The 22,331-nt window shown below is 40.3% G+C and overlaps 3 protein-coding genes across 3 annotated transcripts; all 3 read left to right on the top strand.

Annotated features, from left to right (window-relative positions):
• Nucleotides 1-1,105: 1,105 nt before the first annotated feature.
• Nucleotides 1,106-11,015, top strand: LOC133738717 (wall-associated receptor kinase 2-like). Its single transcript, XM_062166299.1, has 3 exons — nt 1,106-2,155; nt 2,276-2,443; nt 9,550-11,015. Exons 1-3 carry the CDS (start codon nt 1,207-1,209, stop codon nt 10,800-10,802), a joined length of 2,370 nt encoding a protein of 789 aa, XP_062022283.1. The 5' UTR covers nt 1,106-1,206; the 3' UTR covers nt 10,803-11,015.
• Nucleotides 11,016-11,119: 104 nt separating this feature from the next.
• On the top strand, nt 11,120-13,733 carry LOC133738716 (cell division cycle protein 48 homolog). Its single transcript, XM_062166298.1, has one exon. The coding sequence runs from the start codon at nt 11,309-11,311 to the stop codon at nt 13,706-13,708; it is 2,400 nt and encodes a 799-aa protein (XP_062022282.1). The 5' UTR covers nt 11,120-11,308; the 3' UTR covers nt 13,709-13,733.
• Nucleotides 13,734-14,862: 1,129 nt separating this feature from the next.
• LOC133735655 (B3 domain-containing protein Os01g0723500-like) lies at nt 14,863-16,956 on the top strand. The gene is made up of 5 exons (XM_062163054.1): nt 14,863-14,971; nt 15,581-15,700; nt 15,885-16,230; nt 16,322-16,383; nt 16,602-16,956. The coding sequence occupies exons 2-5, from the start codon at nt 15,608-15,610 to the stop codon at nt 16,842-16,844; spliced, it is 744 nt and encodes a 247-aa protein (XP_062019038.1). The 5' UTR covers nt 14,863-14,971; nt 15,581-15,607; the 3' UTR covers nt 16,845-16,956.
• Nucleotides 16,957-22,331: the final 5,375 nt, after the last annotated feature.

Genomic DNA, 22,331 nt, shown 5'->3' with positions numbered 1-22,331 from the left:
AAAAAAAAATCTAAGGAAAAAAAAAAGGTAAAAAAAGAATAAAGGGTAAACTTGTCATTTTATGATCAAAATTGCCAGCTGGAAAGTTCTATAACGGAGATAACGGCCATATGTACCAATCCTCGGTCGGACATAGAACTTCAGGTACCGTATTGGATTTTTTTTTTGTCAGGTACCAAAAGTTATAAGGAGCCAAAGACGGGGTACCGTACGGACCATTTTCCCTATATATATATATATATATATATATATATATAAGATTTTTCTCAGGTAAGGATGTCCTTAGTTTTTCTTATGGAACTGATTTACTGTTTTCACCCACTTTCCGATCACATTTTCACATCTTAACCGTTCAGTTTTTAGGTCCTAATGTATGGATCACCTTTGCAAAATTTCAGCCAATTTGGTGATCTTTAAGGCGTCCAAAACTGCAATTTACACGAACGAACCGAATCTGTCGAACCGGAACCGTTCGTTTACATTGTTGTAATTTGCAGTTTTGGATGCCTTAATGATCACCAATTTGGCTGAAATTTAGCAGAGGTGATCTATACATTAGGACCTAAAAACTGAACGGTTAAGATGTGAAAATTTGATCGGAAAGTGGGTGAAAACCGGAAATCCGTATCTAAGAAAAATTAAGGACGTCCTTAGTGTAGCCGGACTGTATATATATATATATATATATATATATATATATATATATATATATATATCAAATTATTAGTGAGGTCACCAGTGTGTCACTATCAGTATGTACGATGCTCTTTTCCTTCTTGTTTTTTCCTCTTGGACAAGAATATGATTGTGAAGTAAATCATGTGGATACAAGGATTCAGGGAAATGCTGAAACCCCACGTTTTTCACGCCAAATATTTCATCTTTTAAGTTGAAGTGTTTTTTTTTTTATAAAGTAAATAACATTTCGTGAGTTGAACTCATAACCTCCCACTTATGAAAAGGAGACTATGTCACTTACTAAAAGTTTTTAAATATCTTTTTTAATTATCGAAATTTTGTGATTCATAAATCATAATATATATCTTATTAAAATGTGTATATATTTAATATATCTCGGAAACTAGTTTATATTCATCGATCTTCTTCTCAAATATCTATATAAATCCCCCGTTAGCTACCGCATAGTTTACTCATAAGCAAAACAAACAATTGTCGAAGCAGTGATTAGTCATTGTGCGTCTCATCATGGCCTTAGTAGATGTGGGGATGTTTGTTATGCAAGTCTCATTGGTAATAGTGGCAGCTTCAATAACCACCACCACCACCACCCAAGTAACAGCTGATCAAGCCAGCCTCTTACCGCCTCAAGCCAAGCGTAACTGCCCCGACCGCTGTGGTGACCTCACAATCCCATACCCATTTGGCATCGGTGACGGCTGTTACCGACAGTTGCCGGAACAAAATCATCAATTCAGCATCACTTGTGACCAGTCCACTAAACCCCCATCAGCGTACTGGACAAGTGCTAAACGCTGGACAAGTACTAAAGTCCGGGTTACAAACTTCAACATTTCACAGGGCGAGTTACAAATCATGAGTGACATAGCGAAAGATTGTTACGACGCCCAGGGTGATCGAACATTCAAAATCACCCCTTCGCTCCGAGTTAATCCTCCTTTCACCATCTCCAGTCACAAAAACAAGTTCTTTGCCGTTGGCTGTGACACTAACGCAATTTTTCGAGGTTTTCGAGGGGAAAAAGAGTTGGCAACCGGGTGTATGTCTGTGTGCACCACCCTTGCCGTTGTCGATTGGGAGTCTTGCACTGGCGTCGGCTGTTGCCAAACTCAAGTCCCGCATGGACTGAAAAACCGTACCGTGAGATTGAGTAGCTATAACGGCCACAAGGAGATATGGAGCTTTAACCCTTGCAGTTACGCTTTTATTGTGCAAGATGGCCTCTTCACATTTAATAATACGAGTTTTAAACTACTGAACAACATCCAGGAGCTTCCCATGGTTCTTAATTGGGACATGGGAAACGTGCCATGCGAGGTAGCTGGAAAGAGAAGTGTGGATTATGCATGCAAGGCTAATAGCAAGTGTGCCAATCGGGGAAATTACATCGGCGGCAATGGTTACTATTGCCAGTGCTTGCCTGGCTACGAAGGAAACCCATATCTCGGTTGCCAAGGTTATATATCTTTATACCAATTTATACATATCTAATATATACGTATATTAATTTGTGATTCACTATGACACACACACACGTTTTTTTTTTTTTTTTTTCCTGAACTTCTTATTCTTTCAGATATTGACGAGTGCTCGGGGGAAGCTAACCCCTGCGAGAATGGAACGTGCCTAAATTCACCTGCTGGCAATTACTCTTGTGAATGTCATAAAGGGTTCAGGAGTGATGGTCCATGGAAGTGCGTTCCCTCTCCCAAAGCTAACAACACTTCCCTGAAAATTTCATTGGGTATGTTTCTGGATCACGTAGCTATATATAGCTATATTTATACATGGAATTACTACGTGACAGAAGACTCGATTTTTAAATGAAATCTATTTTATTAGTGTTGATGACCTAATTTATTTGAACAAATTATCTAAAAAACTTGTAGGCCTGGAATATATGCATGTACATACTCTTGACCATCCATGTGGTTCTATATATTAAATCATGGGTTCACCAAATTTGTTCACTAAAATACTATCAAAATTATTTTACGAAATAATCAAAGTTAATTTCAATATATATAAATACATAATAAATGTGTAATAATAAATTCTCTGTTTAAGGAAAATATGATTTGCAGAGAGAATTGATGGGAGAATTGTAGTATGATTATTGATAATAGGAACCCTTTATATAGGGATTTACAGAGTACACAAAACGTAATAGAATCCGAACATAACTAGGAAATCTAGAACCTTCTCCTATTGCAACGCTATGACTAAACCCTAGTTTGAAGAGGCACACATAATGTCGACTTCCTTCAACACTCCCCCTTGTGCCGCTCAAACTTTGTGATGACGTTTTGATTGTTGCCTCACTAAAAACCTTGCCAAGTAACAAAAACCATGTGGGACAAAAATAACCCTGGTCGAAAGACAAAAAGAGCACAACACGTCCTTCACTCTTCGAGATCGAACATGTAGACATCATACCTCCCTCCGATGTCAATATCTCCCCCTGATTGCTACAATCATGGGAGTTCGGATAACTTTCTCAATCCGATGCTCTTCACATGTTTCTCGAAGGTGAATTTAGATAACGACTTAGTAAGTAAGTCCGCTACATTATCCTCAGATCGGATTTGATTCACTTCGATATTTAGAAGTGCTTGTTGTTGCTGATTGTAAAAGAACTTAGGCGATATATGTTTTGTGTTGTCGCCCTTGATGAAACCTAATTTCATTTGCTCAATACAAGCTGCATTATCTTCATAAATACATGTAGGTTCATCTGTGGTAGACTTCAAACCACAAGTTCCTCGAATATGTCTAATTACAGACCTTAGCCATATGCATTCTCACACGGCTTCATGTAAAGCAATAATCTCTGCATGATTTGAGGAAGTAGCAACAAGGGTCTTCTTTGTAGACCTCCAAGATATCGCGGTGCTTCCCATGGTAAAGACATAAACCGTTTGGGAGCGACCTTTGTGAGGGTCAGAGAGATACTCTACATCAGCAAAATCCATCAAAACATCATCATCGTTTTGATGTAAGGGAGGAGGATGGGTGACCGGCGGCTTTGCCGATCACGGCGTCTTGGACGGTGCCACTTGGGCTAATGAGATCCATTCTCATTCTTCCGTCATTCTTTTCTCTCTATAGAGATAGAACAAGCCCATATCTATTGTACATTTTAAGTAACGAAAGATTGTCTTTATACCAGTCCAATGGCGTTGCGTTGGCGCAGGGCTACATCTAGCCAACAAGTTCATAACAAATGAGGTGTCTAGTCTTATATTGTGTTAAGTACAATAATGCGCCTATTGCACTTAGGTAAGAGATTTTTGCCAATTAACACGTCTTCGTCATCATCCCTGGGACGAAACGTATCCCTCTTAGGGTCAAGACTAAGGACGAACACGGGAGTGCATCTTTGACTTTATCAAAATGCAAAGCATTTATTGACACGGTATACAAGTTCGAAATCTAGAAAAAACCGTGTTCTCCCAAGGTCCTTCATCTCAAACTCGGATTTCAGGTGTTCAGCGGTTTCCCTTAACTCTCAAGGGTTCCAATTATGTTTATCAACATAAATCGTGACAATTGCAAATCCAGAACTATTCATGAAAACGCAGGGGCATAGTTCATCATATCCCTTCCCAATCAAGTAGTCACTTTAGTGAGCGTTTCACCCTCATTGCAAACGCGCTCTGTGGTCAAGAGCCATTTGATTTGGGTAAATGAAGTCCACAAGAACCTTTATTATATTTTGTATCTAGATCCCCATAGAGATACGTAGTGACCACATTCTTAAGCTGCATGTTCAGTTATTTGGAAACTACCAAACTAACAAGGTAGTGGAGTGCAATGACATCCATTACGAGAGAATATGTCTTCTCGTAGTCGATTCCAGGGCGTTTTGTGAGAAGCCTTGCCCCATAAGGTGAGATTATCATCTCTTTTTCTCATCACGCTATCTAACAAAAACCTATTAATGTCAACAGGTTTTATGTTAGGAGGTGTTGGCATCTCAAGCCCGAAATCCTTCCTCTTCGTTAGTGAATCCAATTCAACCTGGATCACATCTTTCCATTTAGGCCAATTTTCTCTACGTTGGCATTCTTCAATGGAGTAAGATTTGATGTCATTGGTCTCAATAATTCCACGTCTTCATGTACACTAGTGTAATTCGTAGAGATCTCTATATTCTCAGGAATTGGTTCTAACATTGAGGCGTCTCCCAACGATGTCTCTTGGACATAACCACAATCCAGAATATTCTCATTAGACGGATTTTGAGTATCAATGATCAATGAATCAAGTTGTGCCAAACTCGCTCTCTTCCTAGGGCGAGAATCCATCGAACCTATGGATCTCCTAAGCTCTCTAGCGGAACCCATGGCCTATGACGCCATTATGCCACCTTGTGGCGTCACCATACCACCATCCACGGTAGTGGTGCCGTACCCATCTCCTCTAGGTGGCACCATGTCCTCCTGTGGGGACATTAATCCTTGCAGACATGTTTGCAGCAGGTATATGTGATCTCATCACTTTTAGGGGATCAAGATGAGACATAGTGGGAACAGACCATGACAATTCCTGTCGTTCCTGTTGAACGTTGACGTTCTAATCTCCCCCTAACGACGGGAAGATTGTCTCATCAAAGTGACAATCCGCAAATCTAGGGAAAAAAGAGATCGCCTATCAAGGGTTCTACATAGCTGACTTATAGTTGGAGACTCATGTCCAACACAATATATATATATATATATATATATATATATATATATATATATATATATATATATATATATATATATATATGCAGTCGTTGCAATGACTCATGTTGATGCGCTGTGGCGGCTCAATTGGCACATAAACCGCACACTCAAATATGCATAAATACGAGATATTAGACTCGAACCCAGTCACTAGCTATAACGCAAATAAAAGTTGAGTGGCTGCTATGAGTCGTAGATGAATTAGCATAGCTGCATGCGATATTGCATAACCTAAGTGGAAATATTGGTGCGCAGTACCAATGTCCGAGCTACCATCGTAGTCGTTTAATGGTGGTTTTTCCGCGAGACCAATTGGGTGTGTACATGGGAATATGCTACCATCGTAGTCGTTTAATGGTGGTTTTTCCGCGAGACCAATTGGGTGTGTACATGGGAATATGATACTTGATATCAATACCCAATGATATGTAATAGTCATCGAAAATTTTCGATGTAAACTCTCTGGCATTTTCAAGTCGAATTGACTGAACAGGATGATTCGGGTAGTGAGCTCATAGCCATATGATTTGGGTTAGGAGTTCATCTTAAGCAGCATTACGAGTGGACGATAGTGCGACACGTGACCAGCGTGTTTGCATATCAACCAACAGCATAAAACATCTAAGCAGTTCACAAGTTGGTTAAGTCGATCCACAGAATTCCCTTGGATTCTTTGTAAGAATGAAATTATTTCTTTAGTGTCCTTTGCATAGGATGGTCGTGATCCTTAAAAAAACAGGCTTTACAGAATGAAAGATTGGCCTTATAATCAACCAATGAAGGTTTTGGTTGAGCCACAATGTCACAATTTACTTTGAGAAGTAGAGAGAGGAGCCAAGTCTCCATACATGGCGTCAAAGCCATGATTTTGCCATAGAGGGATCATGGCTCTGGCGTTGGCCGGCCGGTGGTGCATGGCAGCGGCGCCCCAAGGCACAGCGGCGGTGCAATGCTCTCTTTGAATCGACTTTTGATTCTTACTTCTCTTCGTTCTGAAGAAGAGATGTCCGTGTGAAGTCTTTAGTATCACGGATCATCATATCATGAACTGGGTGTCCCAAATGGTCGTGCCAAAGCCTATATGTGTCAAAATCCCATAAGTCGTCTCTCATGACATGGTTGGATTCAATAACTCGAATAGTGGTTGCATACAACCCACTAGAGCGACACATAAGTTTCTTTAATACTCGTTTATGTATGTAGTCATTAGAGGTGATGCAAAGGAACTCTTGTCCATTCTCACAATGTGTTTCCACATGAAAACCATTGGCTCTTATATCTTTCAAATAATAAAGTTCGAATTAAGGTATGTCCAGGACATTAAGTAAAAGAATTGACACTTTATTAATAGCCAATGATTACATCAAAGTTTCTTTAACCAAAGTCTAATCCAAAATGAAATCAAACTGAGACAGATTGTAGTCACTCAATCCATTCGGTTACTCCAATCAAATATGACCAGGAAAGTAGGAAGAGATGTCGGTGGAGCGAGGCTCTCTTAAGTACCACTAATCTCAATTACTTTCCTAGACATCATACTTAATTAGGTGAGCCTAGAGAGAAAGAGTTAATACAAAATGTCATTACTACCTTACATAATTCTTGGAAATAAAAGACTATTCTAAAAAATCTGCGGCATTTTTTTCCTTCATCGCCAGATTTAAAGTCTTCTTGAACTCGATGTCATGATCGCCATGAGGTGGCTACCTTCTTAGGTATATTGCAAACTCAGGTCCATTGATCAGACGTTCCATATCAGAAGTAGACACCATGAAGAGGATTCTCCCTTGATTAAGGCGCATTGGCGCAATGTGCATGGTCCCTAGGACTGGAGGTGTTGGAAAATTATGACCATGGCCAACGTTGGCTCTATGGTTTCCAACCCTTCGTCCCTCAAAGTCATGGCTCCTACGGTGGCGTGATTGTCTCCTTTGGCGATTACCTTCATGAGCATTTCGATCATATGAATCATGACGTCTATGGCGACTTTCTCTAGCCATAGGACGATGCTCTGGATAGCTATCTCAAAGCCTATCAATTTCTCTTCTCACAAGCTCGTTGCCTTGCCTTTCAGCAATTTTCATAGCTTCAATAAGCTGTTGAAAGCTTGTGATCCGTCTTGCATTTATATGAGTCCGAAATAAATCACAGAACCTCATAGCATAGATAGGGAAGGTATTGAGGGTTTTCTCAATCAAATGTTCTTCTGTGATCGTCTTGCCACAGAAGCGCATCATTCCTATGATGCGGAGAGATTCCGAATAAAATAGTATGACTGTATCAAAGTCAGAGAAGCGAAGATCATTCCATTCTGCTTCTAAATTCGGAGGGATGGAGTCACGAACGTTGCCATAACGTTCACGAAGTGCTTGCCATAGCTTTATAGCGCTATCCTCATTCATGAACTCAAACCTGAGGTCCCTATCCATGTGACGCATCATTAGGCCAAGTACCCTAGAATTGTCGATCTCAGTTTGAAGGTCTGGAGCAGTTCCTTTATGACAAAGCTCTTGGATTATATGCAATAAGTCACGGGCAATAAGGTGGAGCTCAACATCCTGAGCCCACAATAGGTATCTTTTGGCTGCATAATCCAATGGAACAAAATCGAGTATGTTCGAGTTTGACATCCTGAAAAAGGGTGAAATAGGAACGAATTAGTTTCGGAGCTAAACTTCCACGAAAACTAATAATAATAAGATTTCCGAGCTATGCTACTAAGAAATCGATTTCTAAGAATATTTGGATTAGACTGAAACATTGATGTTTAATATGGTCACAATTAATGATGTTTGCGGACGCTCTTAGTCCGAATATTATGAACACTTTTAGTTCATTGATTACGAACGCTCTTAGTTCGTTTAGCGTGAATCCCCACAATTCCGCTTATTAAATAATCGAACCCATGTTCGTATATTGCAAATCCTGCAGCAAATAAAGAAATTTAAAAGACAAGAAAGCAGGAACTTTAATCACAAAAACTTACATGTTGAAATTCGGAGCAGATACGCTTCTGAACAGCTCCTACTTTGAATGGTGTACATGTTTCAAAACGACTCCAATAGGGCTGAAATTTGGAATTCAGATAGAAGAGACAGAGACGAACAACTTTAATGAAGAAATGATTTTGATCAGAGATCCCGAACTAGACGTTTTGGGGCATGCAAGCAGACTGATATGCACAGGAACGAGAGGAGGAGGATGCAATGGGCGTGCAGCGGTGCTGCAGGGGCAGCAGGCGGCACACGGGTGTGCAGGGACTGCAGGGGCAGCACATGGTATGGCTAGCTAGGGCTAGGAGCTTGCGGTAGTTGGTATTGGCCAAAACAGGAAAATCTGAGCAAAAAGTCATTTCTGCCGGTTTTTCTGCAGGAGGATCAGCTGGTGTGACGACCGGTTCAGGGACTTCTGGACAGTTTCTTGGCGTTCCACTTCCGGTTCCTGAATCCTAGGACAGAGACGGTGCTGCTGACAAAATGTGGTGGCAATTGGGTGTCCGGAAGGTGGTGAACCGGTGGAGAGATCGCAGCGGATGGTTTGGGGTTTCAGGCGGCCGGTTCGGTAAGTTTCAGGCCGGTTTTGATAGTGTTGCTGCCGGTTCCGGACTCCTTGGGTCGGGGGCTACTAGTTGGGAGGCGGAGGCAATTAGGGTTTGAGGGTTTTTGTTATTTGTTTCAGGGTTAGGGCTCGTGCTGATAACGTGTTTAAGGAAAATATGATTTGCAGAGAGAATTGATGTGAGAATTGTAGTATTATTATTGATAATAGGAGCCCTTTATATAGGGATTTATAGAGTACACAAAAGGTAATAGAATCTGAACATAACTAGGAAATCTAGAACCTTCTCCTATAACAACACTAGTCATAAACCCTAGTTTGAAGAGGCACACATGATGTCGACTTCCTTCAACATTCTCAATGAATTTAGAGTTGAATAAATAAATTACTGTCATATCATTTTGTAAACTAAATTTAAGCATGTATATGTATAATTATATACCTTCGCCTTTATAGTAACACACCTTAACCTTATTGCCTAGCTACCAAGAAATAACAATTGGATAAAAGATAAATTATAAAGGTTAAATTTGGTTATGATTTCTCAGTTATGTACATGCAGGTATCAGCATAAGCTTCTTTGTATTGATGACTGGAATTTTTGGGATATATTGCCGATTCAAGAGACGACAATTCGAAAGACTTAAAGCAAAGTACTTCAATGCAAATGGCGGCCCAAAGTTGCTAGAAAAATTGTCCACTCAAAACGAATCTCTTGAGACAAAAGCCCAAATCTTTACTGCAGAAGCACTTAAGAAGGCAACAAACAATTACCATGAAAGTGAAAAGCTTGGTGAAGGAGGCTATGGAATAGTCTACAAAGGTATACTCAACAAAGGTAAACTCAAGGATGAAAGAGTGGTTGCAATAAAGAAGTCCAAAAATATTGCCCAGATCGAGAGTGACCAGTTTGTTAATGAGGTGGTTGTTCTCTCTCAAATAAATCATAAAAATGTGGTGAGGCTTATAGGTTGTTGTTTGGAGACACAAATGCCTTTGTTAGTCTATGAGTTTGTTGGCAACGGCACTCTTTATGAGCACATTCATAGAATAAATGGGAGACAACCACTTTCGTTGGAGTTTCGATTGAAGATAGCTGCAGAAACTGCAAGTGCACTCTCATACTTGCACCACTCGACATCGATCCCAATCATTCACCGAGATGTAAAAGCAACCAATATACTACTAGATGAGAAGTTCACCGCAAAAGTGTCGGACTTTGGAGCATCCCGTTTGGTTCCCGAAGATCCAAATCAACTTCTAACTTTCGTGCAAGGGACAATAGGGTACTTAGACCCTGAATATCTTCAATCAAACATACTCACAGATAAAAGTGACGTTTATAGCTTTGGAGTTGTCCTTGTAGTGCTACTCACAAGTAAAAAGGTGGTTTCATTTGATAGATCCGAGGACGAGAGAAACCTCGCCAATGTCTTTGTTTCCGCGGCCGAAAAGGGTATGTTGAATCCAATTCTTGATGATGAAATAGTGAAGGATGGAAATTTGGAGATCATTGAAAAAGTGGCCAATCTCGCCAAAAATTGTTTAAGCTTAAAAGGAGACGACAGGCCTTCCATGAAAGATGTAGAGAGGGAACTGGATGGAATATTATTGCAAACTTTGGCCATAGAACCAGGGGTAAAGTCTCATTCCTCTTCCAAAGAGATAGACCACTCTCTTGAGTCGTCTTCAAGCGCTTTCGTTGTCAAGGTTAGTGGTGAAGATGAAGGTGATAACACCACCAATATTACCAGTTACGACGTCAGCATGGAAAATCAAGCCCAAATGTTGAAGCCTTTTGATGATGGTCGGTAAAGATTCATTGGCATGTTCACGATATATTGGATTAGGAAATCTAAACCAACGTCTGTCTAGTAAAATAAAAGTACGCTGTATTACAAGGTTATGACGAAATCATGTAAGGGTGATTAATTAAAATTTACCCGCCAAATCACAAGGGACTTTTTCATTTTATACATAACTCTCGACTTTTTTCTTGATAATCATGTGATTTTGTAACAGTGCTAATTTTCATGGCCTGAGTCCAAGTGGTTCACCCGGCCTTTTGGTCGTTAGATCTGATGATAATCAGTGTTATATTTCTGAACCAAAAAAAATTAAAATAAAAAGAACCAAGAAGTTTGTTTCCTCACAGGAAAAGGAAAACAAATAGATTTTGGAACTGTTTTCAAAACCAATCGGGAAAAGAAATCGGAAAAAAAAGTTGCCCTGGACCTTATAAATAAGCCTTGTTCCAACCCCAAAGCCTCATAACTCTCTAAATTGTTTTTGCACCATAAGACACTCAAAAACTGTTCACGATGTCGAACCAAGATGAGGGAACGAAGAAGGACTTCAGCACCGCCATTCTCAACCGCAAGAAGGCTCCAAATCGCCTCATTGTCGATGAAGCTGTAGTGGATGACAACTCCATCATCCAACTCCACCCAGCGACCATGGAGAAGCTCCAGCTCTTTCGTGGTGACACAGTCTTGATCAAAGGAAAGAAGAGAAGAGACACAATCTGTATTGCTCTTGCTGATGATACATGTGAGGAACCAAAGGTAAGCATGAACAAGGTTGTGAGGAACAACCTTAGGGTTAGGCTTGGTGATGTTGTTTCCATTCACCAGTGCGCTGATGTCAAGTATGGAAAGCGTGTCCACATTCTCCCTATAGATGACACAATTGAAGGGATCACTGGAAATCTGTTTGATGCCTACTTGAAGCCTTATTTCCAAGAGACCTACCGCCCGGTTAGGAAAGGTGATCTTTTCCTGGTGAGAGGAGGAATGAGGAGTGTAGAGTTTAAGGTTATTGAGACTGACCCTCCTGAGTACTGTGTGGTTGCTCCAGACACCGAAATCTTCTGTGAGGGAGAACCTGTTAGAAGGGAGGATGAGGAAAGATTAGATGAGGTAGGGTATGATGATGTTGGTGGTGTTAGGAAACAGATGGCTCAGATTCGCGAATTGGTTGAGCTGCCTCTGAGGCATCCTCAGCTGTTTAAATCAATCGGTGTCAAACCACCAAAGGGTATTCTTCTCTATGGTCCTCCTGGAACCGGCAAGACTTTAATTGCAAGAGCTGTTGCTAATGAAACCGGGGCATTCTTTTTCTGCATCAATGGACCAGAAATCATGTCCAAGATGGCTGGAGAGAGTGAGAGCAACCTCAGGAAAGCTTTTGAGGAAGCAGAGAAGAATGCGCCATCAATCATATTTATTGATGAGATTGATTCCATTGCTCCCAAGAGAGAGAAGACTCATGGAGAAGTTGAGAGGAGGATTGTTTCCCAGCTCTTGACTCTTATGGATGGACTAAAGTCCCGAGCACATGTCATTGTTATGGGGGCTACTAATCGTCCAAACAGTATTGACCCGGCTCTTAGGAGGTTTGGAAGATTTGATAGGGAAATCGATATTGGTGTTCCAGATGAAGTTGGGCGTCTTGAGGTCCTCCGCATTCATAGCAAGAACATGAAGCTTGCCGAAGATGTCGATTTAGAAAGGGTTGCCAAGGATACTCATGGGTATGTTGGTGCTGATCTAGCTGCTTTATCTACTGAGGCTGCACTTCAATGCATCCGAGAAAAGATGGATGTGATTGACTTGGAAGATGAGACAATAGATGCTGAGATACTCAACTCAATGGCAGTAACAAACGAACATTTCCAGACTGCTCTTGGAACAAGCAACCCTTCTGCTCTTCGTGAAACGGTTGTTGAAGTTCCCAATGTTACTTGGGATGCTATTGGAGGTCTTGAAAATGTTAAGAGAGAACTTCAAGAGACTGTTCAATATCCTGTTGAGCATCCGGAGAAATTTGAGAAATTCGGTATGTCACCCTCAAAGGGAGTTCTTTTCTATGGGCCTCCTGGATGCGGTAAAACTCTTCTGGCCAAGGCTATAGCTAATGAGTGTCAGGCTAACTTCATCAGTATCAAGGGACCTGAGTTGCTCACCATGTGGTTTGGAGAGAGTGAGGCCAATGTAAGAGAAATTTTCGACAAGGCTCGTGCATCTGCTCCATGTGTCCTCTTTTTTGATGAGCTCGATTCCATTGCTACTAAAAGAGGTAGTAATGTAGGTGATTCTGGAGGTGCTGATAGGGTTTTGAACCAACTCCTTACTGAAATGGATGGAGTGTCTGCCAAGAAAACAGTTTTCATTATTGGGGCCACCAACAGACCTGACATTATAGACCCTGCACTTCTTCGTCCAGGACGTCTGGATCAATTGCTTTACATTCCTCTCCCTGATGAAGAATCCCGCTATCAAATATTCAAGTCTTGCTTGAGGAAGTCTCCTGTTTCCAAGTATGTGGACCTCAAAGCTCTTGCCAAGCACACAGTAGGTTTCAGTGGTGCTGATATCACTGAAATATGCCAGCGTGCTTGCAAATATGCCATCAGAGACAACATTGAGAAAGATATTGAGAGGGAGAGGAGGAGAAGTGAGAATCCTGATGTTTTGGAGGAGGATGAAGATGAAGTATCAGAGATCACCGCAGCTCACTTTGAGGAATCAATGAAGTATGCTCGTAGGAGCGTTAGTGATGCTGATATCCGCAAGTACCAGGCATTTGCAACTACATTGCACCAGGCGAGAGGGTTTGGAGCAGATGAGTTCAGGTTCCCCAGTGGCTCGGGCGCTGCTGTTGGATCTGATCCTTTTGCAACTACTAATGCTGGTGAAGCTGATGAAGACCTTTATGATTAGTATTTTATTTTCTTCTGTTGTTTGTCTTTTAATTTTCATTATTTTTCCAAGTATCAATAAATTCCAGACAAATAAATCTGTAATCACATGTTAGAATTTAGTGTATTTTAGTAAAAGAAAACCATGGTAATGTCAACTCCGTTATGACTTCGATTTCTTACATACATTTTTGTTCTTAATATTCAGTTATTCTGCAACACCTCCAATGGAAATGTGAAAAACTGGTTCAAGATTTTGCAAAAGCATGCTTAATTCTCCTGGAAGTGCTCATCATTCGATTATTCACTTTACCATGACAAATGGATCTTTAGTTTTTAGTTATTAATCGATAAAACCTCCCTTGGTTGAGTGCTTTCTAAATTAGCTGTACGTTTCTTTGGTGACCCATGCTGTATGGCCCATAGTCAATACTCTTTTAGTATATGAAGTACATGCATCACATGGACTAAAGCTTTCACAATTTCAGGTAACTCGAGCAGAGTGTGACCATCAAGTGCTGGTTTGTCACTTTTCCCACACAGGAAACTCTCACGCATGCAAATTATCAAGGGAGTCTATTGTTATCTCTCTGCCAACACCAATCTACTCCAATATGTTTTCAAAAAGTCCTTTTGCATTATAGACCATTCAATATACAAGCTTTTCTTGTTTGACACTTTCATTTTTTACTTAATCTGCCTACCAATGGCTATATGTATACCTTTAATTCATATTGACTTGGTTTCTCTGTTAATAGCAAGATTTGAAAACTTTTTATGAATGCTTTGGTTAATTAGCTGCACCTACCCTTTGAAATTCTGCAATTTAGTACCATATCTCATTAATTAGCTGCAAATGTGATGTAACCTCAGTGTCTATTACGGTGATGGTAGCTGTGGTTAAGTTTGATCAGATGCATATGCATTCTGTCATATAATTACAAAGCTGGTGTATGCATAACCATAAACAATAATATTAATTCTTGAGTTTCTGAAATAAATTAATGAATTTGACATGTAAACTTTCCATAATAGTGTATACTTTCCATTTACTGCATTAGCTCTCCCTGAAAACGTTTCTGTAAATGTCTTTTCCCTTTTCTTTTTTTGTTTTCTCTATTAAACAGAACCCAATGAATTTGACATTTCTGTGAAAACGTGAAAAGAGGGGGACCATTTTGAACATCAATCACAGGAGTGAAATTTCAAATATTAAGTCCAAGGCTTGGAGCTCCAACTCTTGCTTGATTGGAACCTCCCATCTCAGCTCTCAGGTGCTTGTGAGGTCTGTTTTCTCCATGACATTTTTATCATTTTTTTTATAAAGGACATTATTATGTTTTTGGTCTCCTGGTTTGTTCTGCTAGACCTTTTTTTTTTTTTTTTTGTTCTTTTATTTCAAGTAATCTGACTTAGCTAGCTGTAGCTCTTTTTGGGATTTCAGTCTAAACTGTTCTAATGATCACAACTGTCATAAAACCCTAAATTAGCTAGGTACTACTCCAGTACTCCATAATTGTAAGGAAATTTTCATCAGTTGTACGTTTGCAATTTTGAAATGTTAGCAGCTTCAGTGATTTACTTTTGCTAAATCAAACAGGAAAACCTATCACCACATGATAGCTGCCAACTTGATTTTTCACATCTTTCTTTCTTGTATGTCTGCTTGCATTGCTGTTGAGTTATCTTGCCACCATCGTGTTTTTCTTCTATTAATTTTATTTTCTTCTTCTTCGGGTGATTATAAACATTGAATTAAACATGAGGAAGAAATTTTGCTTATCTATTGGATCATAAATAGTATCTCTTTATTTTTTTATGGTGTTTCCCCTTTATATCTCATTATTTCTGCTTGGCAAATTTCCATTCACTTGCTAATAGTAATTTTCTGTAGAGAGATTGACTCTGGAGTAGGAGAAAAATGGCGAGGAGAATAGCCGAGAATGGTGGTATCAAGGAAGAGAGACCTTCTTTCTTCAAGGTCATTCTTCCCGGTTACAACACTGAACAGTTGGTAATTTTCCAACTACGTACAGATGTGTCTTAGTTTCCTACGTTGTCTTGGATGCTGTTGTTACTCTGTGATTGTTTAGAGTAGGCTCTTTTTGTGTGCGGCTAATGTTATGTGCACTTATAAATTATCTATGAACTACATAATTCTGAAACTTCAGTTTCTGTTTTTGTATGTGTTCTTGAAGAGGATTCCACCGCATTTCCTAGAGCATGGTAGAAATGACCAACCTGAAAGGGCAACCTTGACATGGAACATGTCTTTAGAGCGTTCGTGGACTGTCAAAGTGTGTAGAACAAAAGAAGGTGTGTATTTCAAGGATGGGTGGCGGGATTTTTTAAATGATAACTCAGTGAAGGAAGGTGACTTCCTAGTGTTCACCTATGAAGGAGATATGCATTTCAGCATACGTGATTACGAAAATAATTGTTGCAAGAGAGGCGATTTTCCTACTAATAATGAACCACACGAAGAATCCGCCCCTGCTAAGAGTACTAAAAGGAATCCTGGTTGTCCAAAGAAAGATTATTCAGGTATCCAGTTAGATGTAGCTAACTATATCCATATTACTACTGGAACTCATTATCATATCATTTCTGATGTTTACTTTGGATGTGAACATAGCTGAATCTTTCCGGTCCAAGTTTCCTCATTACACAAGATCTATCAAGAAAAAATATTGTGTGGTAAGTAAGCCAACCTTTTACTTCACTTTCATTTTAGTTTACTATAGCTATCTTTAGCCAACTAATAGATATACTTTGATTGATTCTACATTGCAGCCTTCAATAGGGTCTATTTAAGGTGATCAAATTGTACTTGAAGTTAGGAACGCTTATATGAACTTTCTGCTCTGACTCGATGCTCACACCTACATTTTATTGATTGGTTGTCACTCTTGCAGTACTCAATTCCCACAGCCTTCTATAGGAAGCATCTTTCTGCAGGAAACTATGAAGTTGCTTTCCTGAAGATTTCAGGGGGAACCAAATGGTTCAAAGTGAAGCTTGTCCCTTCCCTTCAAACAGCCTTCATGTCTAAAGGGTGGTCTGTGTTTGCGCATGATAACCAAATCGTGGTTGGAGATGTTTGCGCTTTCGAGCTTGTGAAAGAGAACAAAATGGTGGTTCACATTCTCCGGAAGTGATCACTGTCAAGCAATTGGGATGTGAGCGTTAAGGGTTTCTAACTGATCAGACATATGCAAGCATTGTAGCGACTTGCCGACTTCTATTACTAGTTAAGTAGTTATATTGAATTGTATTCACTATTATATCAGACATCTAAGGAGTTGGAATTGCTGCAAGTTTATGCTAAAATTGCACTGAATTTTCTAAGTAATTGGCTGCAGACATATGCAAGTATTGTAGTGACTTCTGTTACTTGTTAAGTTGTTATATTTGATAGGATTGCTTTGCATTGAATTCAGTATTATATTGGACATCTAAAGAGTTGGAATTGCTGCAAGTTTTGTAAAACAACAAAGACTGATTTGTAGGAGATATATTGCTCTATTGATCAGCATAACATATATACAAGAAATCAGCTTGATTCTAGGATACAAAAAGGAAAACTATTCTAGCCCTATTAATGCAAAATAACATAGAATCAATGTGATGATTTAGAGTGAATGTGTTAAATGTTAACTGCTATACTCAAGCTAATTTTGCTCTACTTTCCAACACTCCCCCTCAAGTTGGAGAGTGGATATCCTGCACACCCAACTTGCGAATCATAAACTCGAAGTCCTCCTTGCCAAGAGCTTTAGTCAGAACATCAGCCAGTTGATTTCCAGAACTCACAAACCGTGTCTCCACTGAACCATCTTGGATTTTATCCCTAATATAGTGACAATCCATTTCTATATGCCTTGTACGTTCATGAAACACTGGATTTGCTGCTATATGTAAAGCAGCCTTGTTGTCACAATAGAGCAATGCCGTTTCCTGGTGTAAAATCCCCAAGTCTTGAAGTAAATAACGTAACCAAGTCAACTCACAGCACGCTCCTGTCATAGCACGATACTCTACTTCAGCTGAAGAAAGAGAGACTGTTTTCTGACGTTTCGACCTCCATGAAATTAAAGAAGGCCCTAGGAACACACAATACCCTGTAGTAGACCTTCTTGTAAGTGGACATCCTGCCCAATCTGAGTCACAAAAAGCTCGTAGCCGAAGATCACTATTTGAGGAAAAGAACAAGCCTTGACCAGGAGCTGACTTGAGGTAGCGTACTACTCGCAAAGCTGTCTCCCAATGAGCTTTTCGAGGCTGATGCATAAACCTGCTTAATATATGAACAGGATATGTAATATCTGGCCTTGACACTGTGAGATAAATCAATCTTCCAACCAAACGCCTATACTTCTCTGGATCTTTGAGTAACTCAGTCTTATCTGACAGCTTTAATGCACGTTCCATGGGTGTGTCAACAGGGGCAGTACCCAATAATCCTGCATCTTTTATAATTTCTAACGCATACTTGCGCTGACAAATAAATATTCCTTTCTTAGATGCTGAAACCTCAATGCCAAGAAAATACTTTAAACCGCCAAGATCTTTCAAACGGAATGTTTTATGCAAATATTTCTTGACATTAGCTATACTCACAGGATCATTGCCAGTAATTAATATGTCATCAACATATATCAACAAAACTGTAAAAGACTTGCCTTGCCTCCTGGTAAAAAGAGAGTAGTCTGCTCTAGATTGCACAAAACCAGCAGACCGAATAACTTCGGAAAATCTAGAAAACCACGGCCTTGAAGCCTGTTTCAGACCATACAAGGATTTATGCAACCGACAAACCAAATGCTCCTCCCCCTGTCTCCGGAGCCCAGGCGGTGGAGACAGATAAATTTCTTCATCCAGGTTGCCATGGAGAAAGGCATTGTTGACATCGAGTTGAGAAAGAGACCAACCACGAGACACTGCTAAGGCAAGGAGACAACGGACTGTAACAATTTTAGCAGTAGGAGAGAAGGTCTCCTGATAGTCAATACCTGCCAATTGGGTGAAGCCTTTGGCCACCAACCTGGCCTTGTATCGTTCAACCGAACCATCAGACTTGAGTTTGACCTTGTAAACCCATCTACAACCAATTGGGATCTTCCCAGGAGGCAGCGTGGTAAGAGTCCACGTACCGTTGGCCTGCAAGGCCTCCAACTCGGAGCTCATGGCATCCCTCCATTCGGGAACAGTAGCCGCCTCAGAATAGGAGGTCGGTTCAGTGACTGCACTAAGCTGAGCAACAAAAAAGGAGTAGGCAGGAGTGTAGCGATGATAAGAGACATAATTTGCCAACGGATACCGCGTATCTTTGGGAGGACCTGGCGGGAAGGAGGGCGATTGGTAAGTGCAAGCATTGGATTGAGGCTTGGAGAAGTCGATATCGGCAAACCGAGTCGGCGGCGCAGTGGAGCGACGGAGCGGTGGTGGGCCGGGAGGCGAGGGAGGAGGAAATGGAGAAGAAGGCGGAGAGGGGGACCATCCCGGCACCGGGGACAGAGGGGTAGGAACAGGAGAGGAGAAGGACGATGGAGGAGGGACTAGGGGAAGTGGGACAGGCGGCCTGGGTCGGCGGGAATACTAACGAAGGGTCGCTGTGGGCCGGACGGGAAGAGGCGGAGGTGGAGGCGGAGGTGGTATAGAGGAAGTACCAAGATCGGCATCTATGGAAGGACAGGCAGGTTGAGAAGAAGAAGGAGGCGTGGGGAGGTTGACCTGGGAGTCAGAACTAGAGTCAAAAAAGGAATCAGGGAGAAGAGGAAGTGGGCCTGGGTCATGGGCCAACGGGGCAGAAGGAAGAGTGGGCTGATTGGAGGCATAAGGAAACACATCTTCATGAAATATAACATCTCGACTAGTAAAAAATTTCTTAGTGGATAAGTTAAAGAGTTTGAAGGCTTTTTGTCCCACCGGGTAACCAACGAAAATGGAAGGAATTGCTCGGGTGTCAAATTTATGAGTGGGGTGCACATTAGTGGCATAAGCTAAGCAACCAAAAACCCGAAGGTGAGAAAAAGAAGGTGGTTTTGAGTAAAGAAGCTCAAAAGGAGTTTTGGAAGAAAGGATGGGTGAGGGCAACCGATTGATTATATGGACGGCTGTGAGAACACACTCCCCCCAAAATTGTGGAGGAAGATGAGCCTGAAATTTGAAGGCACGAGCCACCTGGATAATATGGCGATGCTTGTGCTCCACAACCCCATTTTGTTGAGGCGTGTAAACACAAGAATGTTGGAAGACAACGCCATTATCATGAAAGAAAGAGCGAAGTGAAATAAATTCACTACCATTGTCACTTCGGAAAGTTTTAATGCGAGAGTCAAATTGAGTGAAAATGTGAGCAAAAAAACGCTTCAAAAGTGGTTGTGTTTCATCTTTGTGCCTTATTAAGAAAACCCAAGTAAATCGGGTGAAATCATCCACAATAGTAAGAAAATAAAAGACACCAGAAAGAGAAGGATGTCGATAACGACCCCAAATATCACAATGAATCATTTCAAAAGGTCTTGTAGAAGAAATAGAACTAGAACTGAATGGTAAACTACTCTGTTTAGCCAAGGGACATACATGGCAATTATTAATTGGCTGAATGGAAAAATGCAGAAAATGCTTTGTTATGTGACTTAAACATGGAGAAGAAACATGACCCAAGCGATTATGCCAAAGATTGGTAGAGGAAATGGCAAGGTTGCAAGATGATCTGGAAGGTCTGGTAATGGAAGGTTTGGTTTGCTCCGTCGCCAGTGCCACCAAATAGTATAGCCCATCACGTTCTTTACCCAAACCAATCGTCCTCTTCGTAGCCAGATCCTGCAAAACACACCAATAAGGATAGAATGTCACTGAACAATTCAGACCTCTTGTCAAACGGCTAACCGACATTAAATCAACTTTAAACTTTGGCACAAACAGTACATCATGTAGATAATATGCAGTACTCAGAGGCAAAGAACCTGTGGCTTCAATATGCACTTTTTCTCCACTAGGTAGCAAAACAGGCGGTAATGCATATTTTTTATTTTTATTCAACAATTTAGAGCACGAAGTAATATGATCTGTCGCCCCACTATCAATAATCCAATTGCGGGAAGCAACTCTAGACAAACCTGGCTGCGTTACTGCATTTGCTTTGGAACTCGAGTCAGTATTTGGATTGGGCTTTTGGGCTTGTTGGAGAGCAGCTAAAAACTGCTTGAATTGGGCCTCAGATAAAGTAATTGCTGATCCATTCTCCTCTTCTACGATGCCTGTCTGATAGGAGCATTTTAATGTGGTATTTTAATAGTTAATTCCTCACATTTTGCTTAGTTAATTCCTTAACGAATCGATTTTTAACTCAATTTCTATTTTCTTAGGTACATTGGAGTAAATGATGGTGAAATAAGCATTAGGTCCACACTTACCTATAAATGGTGGAGAAAAATGGAAATGTACTAAAATGTCAATTTTACACATTTTCCTACTCCGGCTAGGAGAAACCAAGCCAAGCAAGGAAGAAGGAGCGGCCGCCGGACCAAATGAACTTCAAATGAGCTGAAACTTTCCAGATCCATTCTAGACAGCCCAAGGATCATTTCTTATGAAGAGTGCAAGAACTTTTGTTGAGTGGAAGGCCTTCAAACAATCAACCCAATTTTCTACAGAAGCAAAACTGGAAAACTGGACCTGTAAGAGGTCCAGCAGCATTTTCGGCCCAACCACATGGAATAAAAATCTGAAATTTTACCAGGGTGATCTACACTCATAATGGAACATTTTTTATGAAGAGGTCATAGTGAAATTGGGAATGCTTGTTGGAGAAATAATTGAAGGAATAAAGGGGCAGAAACTGATCTAAAAAACAGCTCAACATCACATGTTCATGTTTCCTACCCACATGAAGAAAGCTAGATGCTTTTCTCTTTTTTCCTTGGATATATTTTTCTGCTCCAATAGATCATCATCACTTCCATACTTCTACACCTTCATGCCTTGCTTTCATTTCATCATTACTCCATCTTTTCCATATTTTACAAACCACTTTCATTATTTTTCTTCCATTTATCATTTCACTCTTCTTTTTTTTCCCTATATAAACACCTTCTCCTCTCACTCTAAACACATTCCTTCATCCATTCCATCTTCTTTGTCTCTCCATTTCCTTTCCATTTTTCTCTCCATTCTCTAGTTGCAAAATTCTGCGTTTTCAAGTAAGATGAAGAAGAAGAAGAAGAAGGAGCCGGGAATATCATATCCTCCATCGTCCACCTTGAAGGCTTGCTTCCAAGATTCAAGATTTCAACGTTTCAAGCACTCCATCTCCATCTCCAACTCACGGTGTAATTCATTCTTTTTCCTTATTTAATTTCGTAGGAATTTGTTTCTAGTTAACAATAACATTAAGGGCAAAGTTTAAGCCCAATTTCTATGTTTGAATAAAAATTGTGATTTCTTTATGTTGATTTTTATGTTGCTTATGTGAGATTGCTTAATTGATTTTGGATTATGGAAAACTTTTATATGTATGTGTTCTTTGATGGCCAACTTAGGATATATGCATGTAATTGGTGCTAGATTTAAGTAGTAAAGGCTTTGGACAAAAGTCGAAATCAATTAAGGAGGATTGCAAATAGATGGACTTTTTCATA

The sequence above is a fragment of the Rosa rugosa genome, chromosome 3 (genome assembly GCF_958449725.1).
Source record: "Rosa rugosa chromosome 3, drRosRugo1.1, whole genome shotgun sequence".
Taxonomy (NCBI): Eukaryota; Viridiplantae; Streptophyta; class Magnoliopsida; order Rosales; family Rosaceae; genus Rosa; species Rosa rugosa.
The sequence above is the reverse complement of the archived record's forward strand: the minus strand, read 5'-3'. Positions and strand labels throughout refer to the sequence as shown.

Excerpts from the sequence above, each read along its gene's own strand:
- LOC133738717 (XM_062166299.1), top strand. The coding sequence starts at position 1,207 with ATGGCCTTAGTAGATGTGGGGATGTTTGTTATGCAAGTCTCATTGGTA. Across the intron at positions 2,156-2,275 it reads CCCATATCTCGGTTGCCAAG|ATATTGACGAGTGCTCGGGG; the intron begins GTTATATATCTT and ends TTATTCTTTCAG. Across the intron at positions 2,444-9,549 it reads TTCCCTGAAAATTTCATTGG|GTATCAGCATAAGCTTCTTT; the intron begins GTATGTTTCTGG and ends ATGTACATGCAG.
- LOC133738716 (XM_062166298.1), top strand. The coding sequence starts at position 11,309 with ATGTCGAACCAAGATGAGGGAACGAAGAAGGACTTCAGCACCGCCATT.
- LOC133735655 (XM_062163054.1), top strand. The coding sequence starts at position 15,608 with ATGGCGAGGAGAATAGCCGAGAATGGTGGTATCAAGGAAGAGAGACCT. Across the intron at positions 15,701-15,884 it reads GTTACAACACTGAACAGTTG|AGGATTCCACCGCATTTCCT; the intron begins GTAATTTTCCAA and ends GTGTTCTTGAAG. Across the intron at positions 16,384-16,601 it reads TCAAGAAAAAATATTGTGTG|TACTCAATTCCCACAGCCTT; the intron begins GTAAGTAAGCCA and ends TCACTCTTGCAG.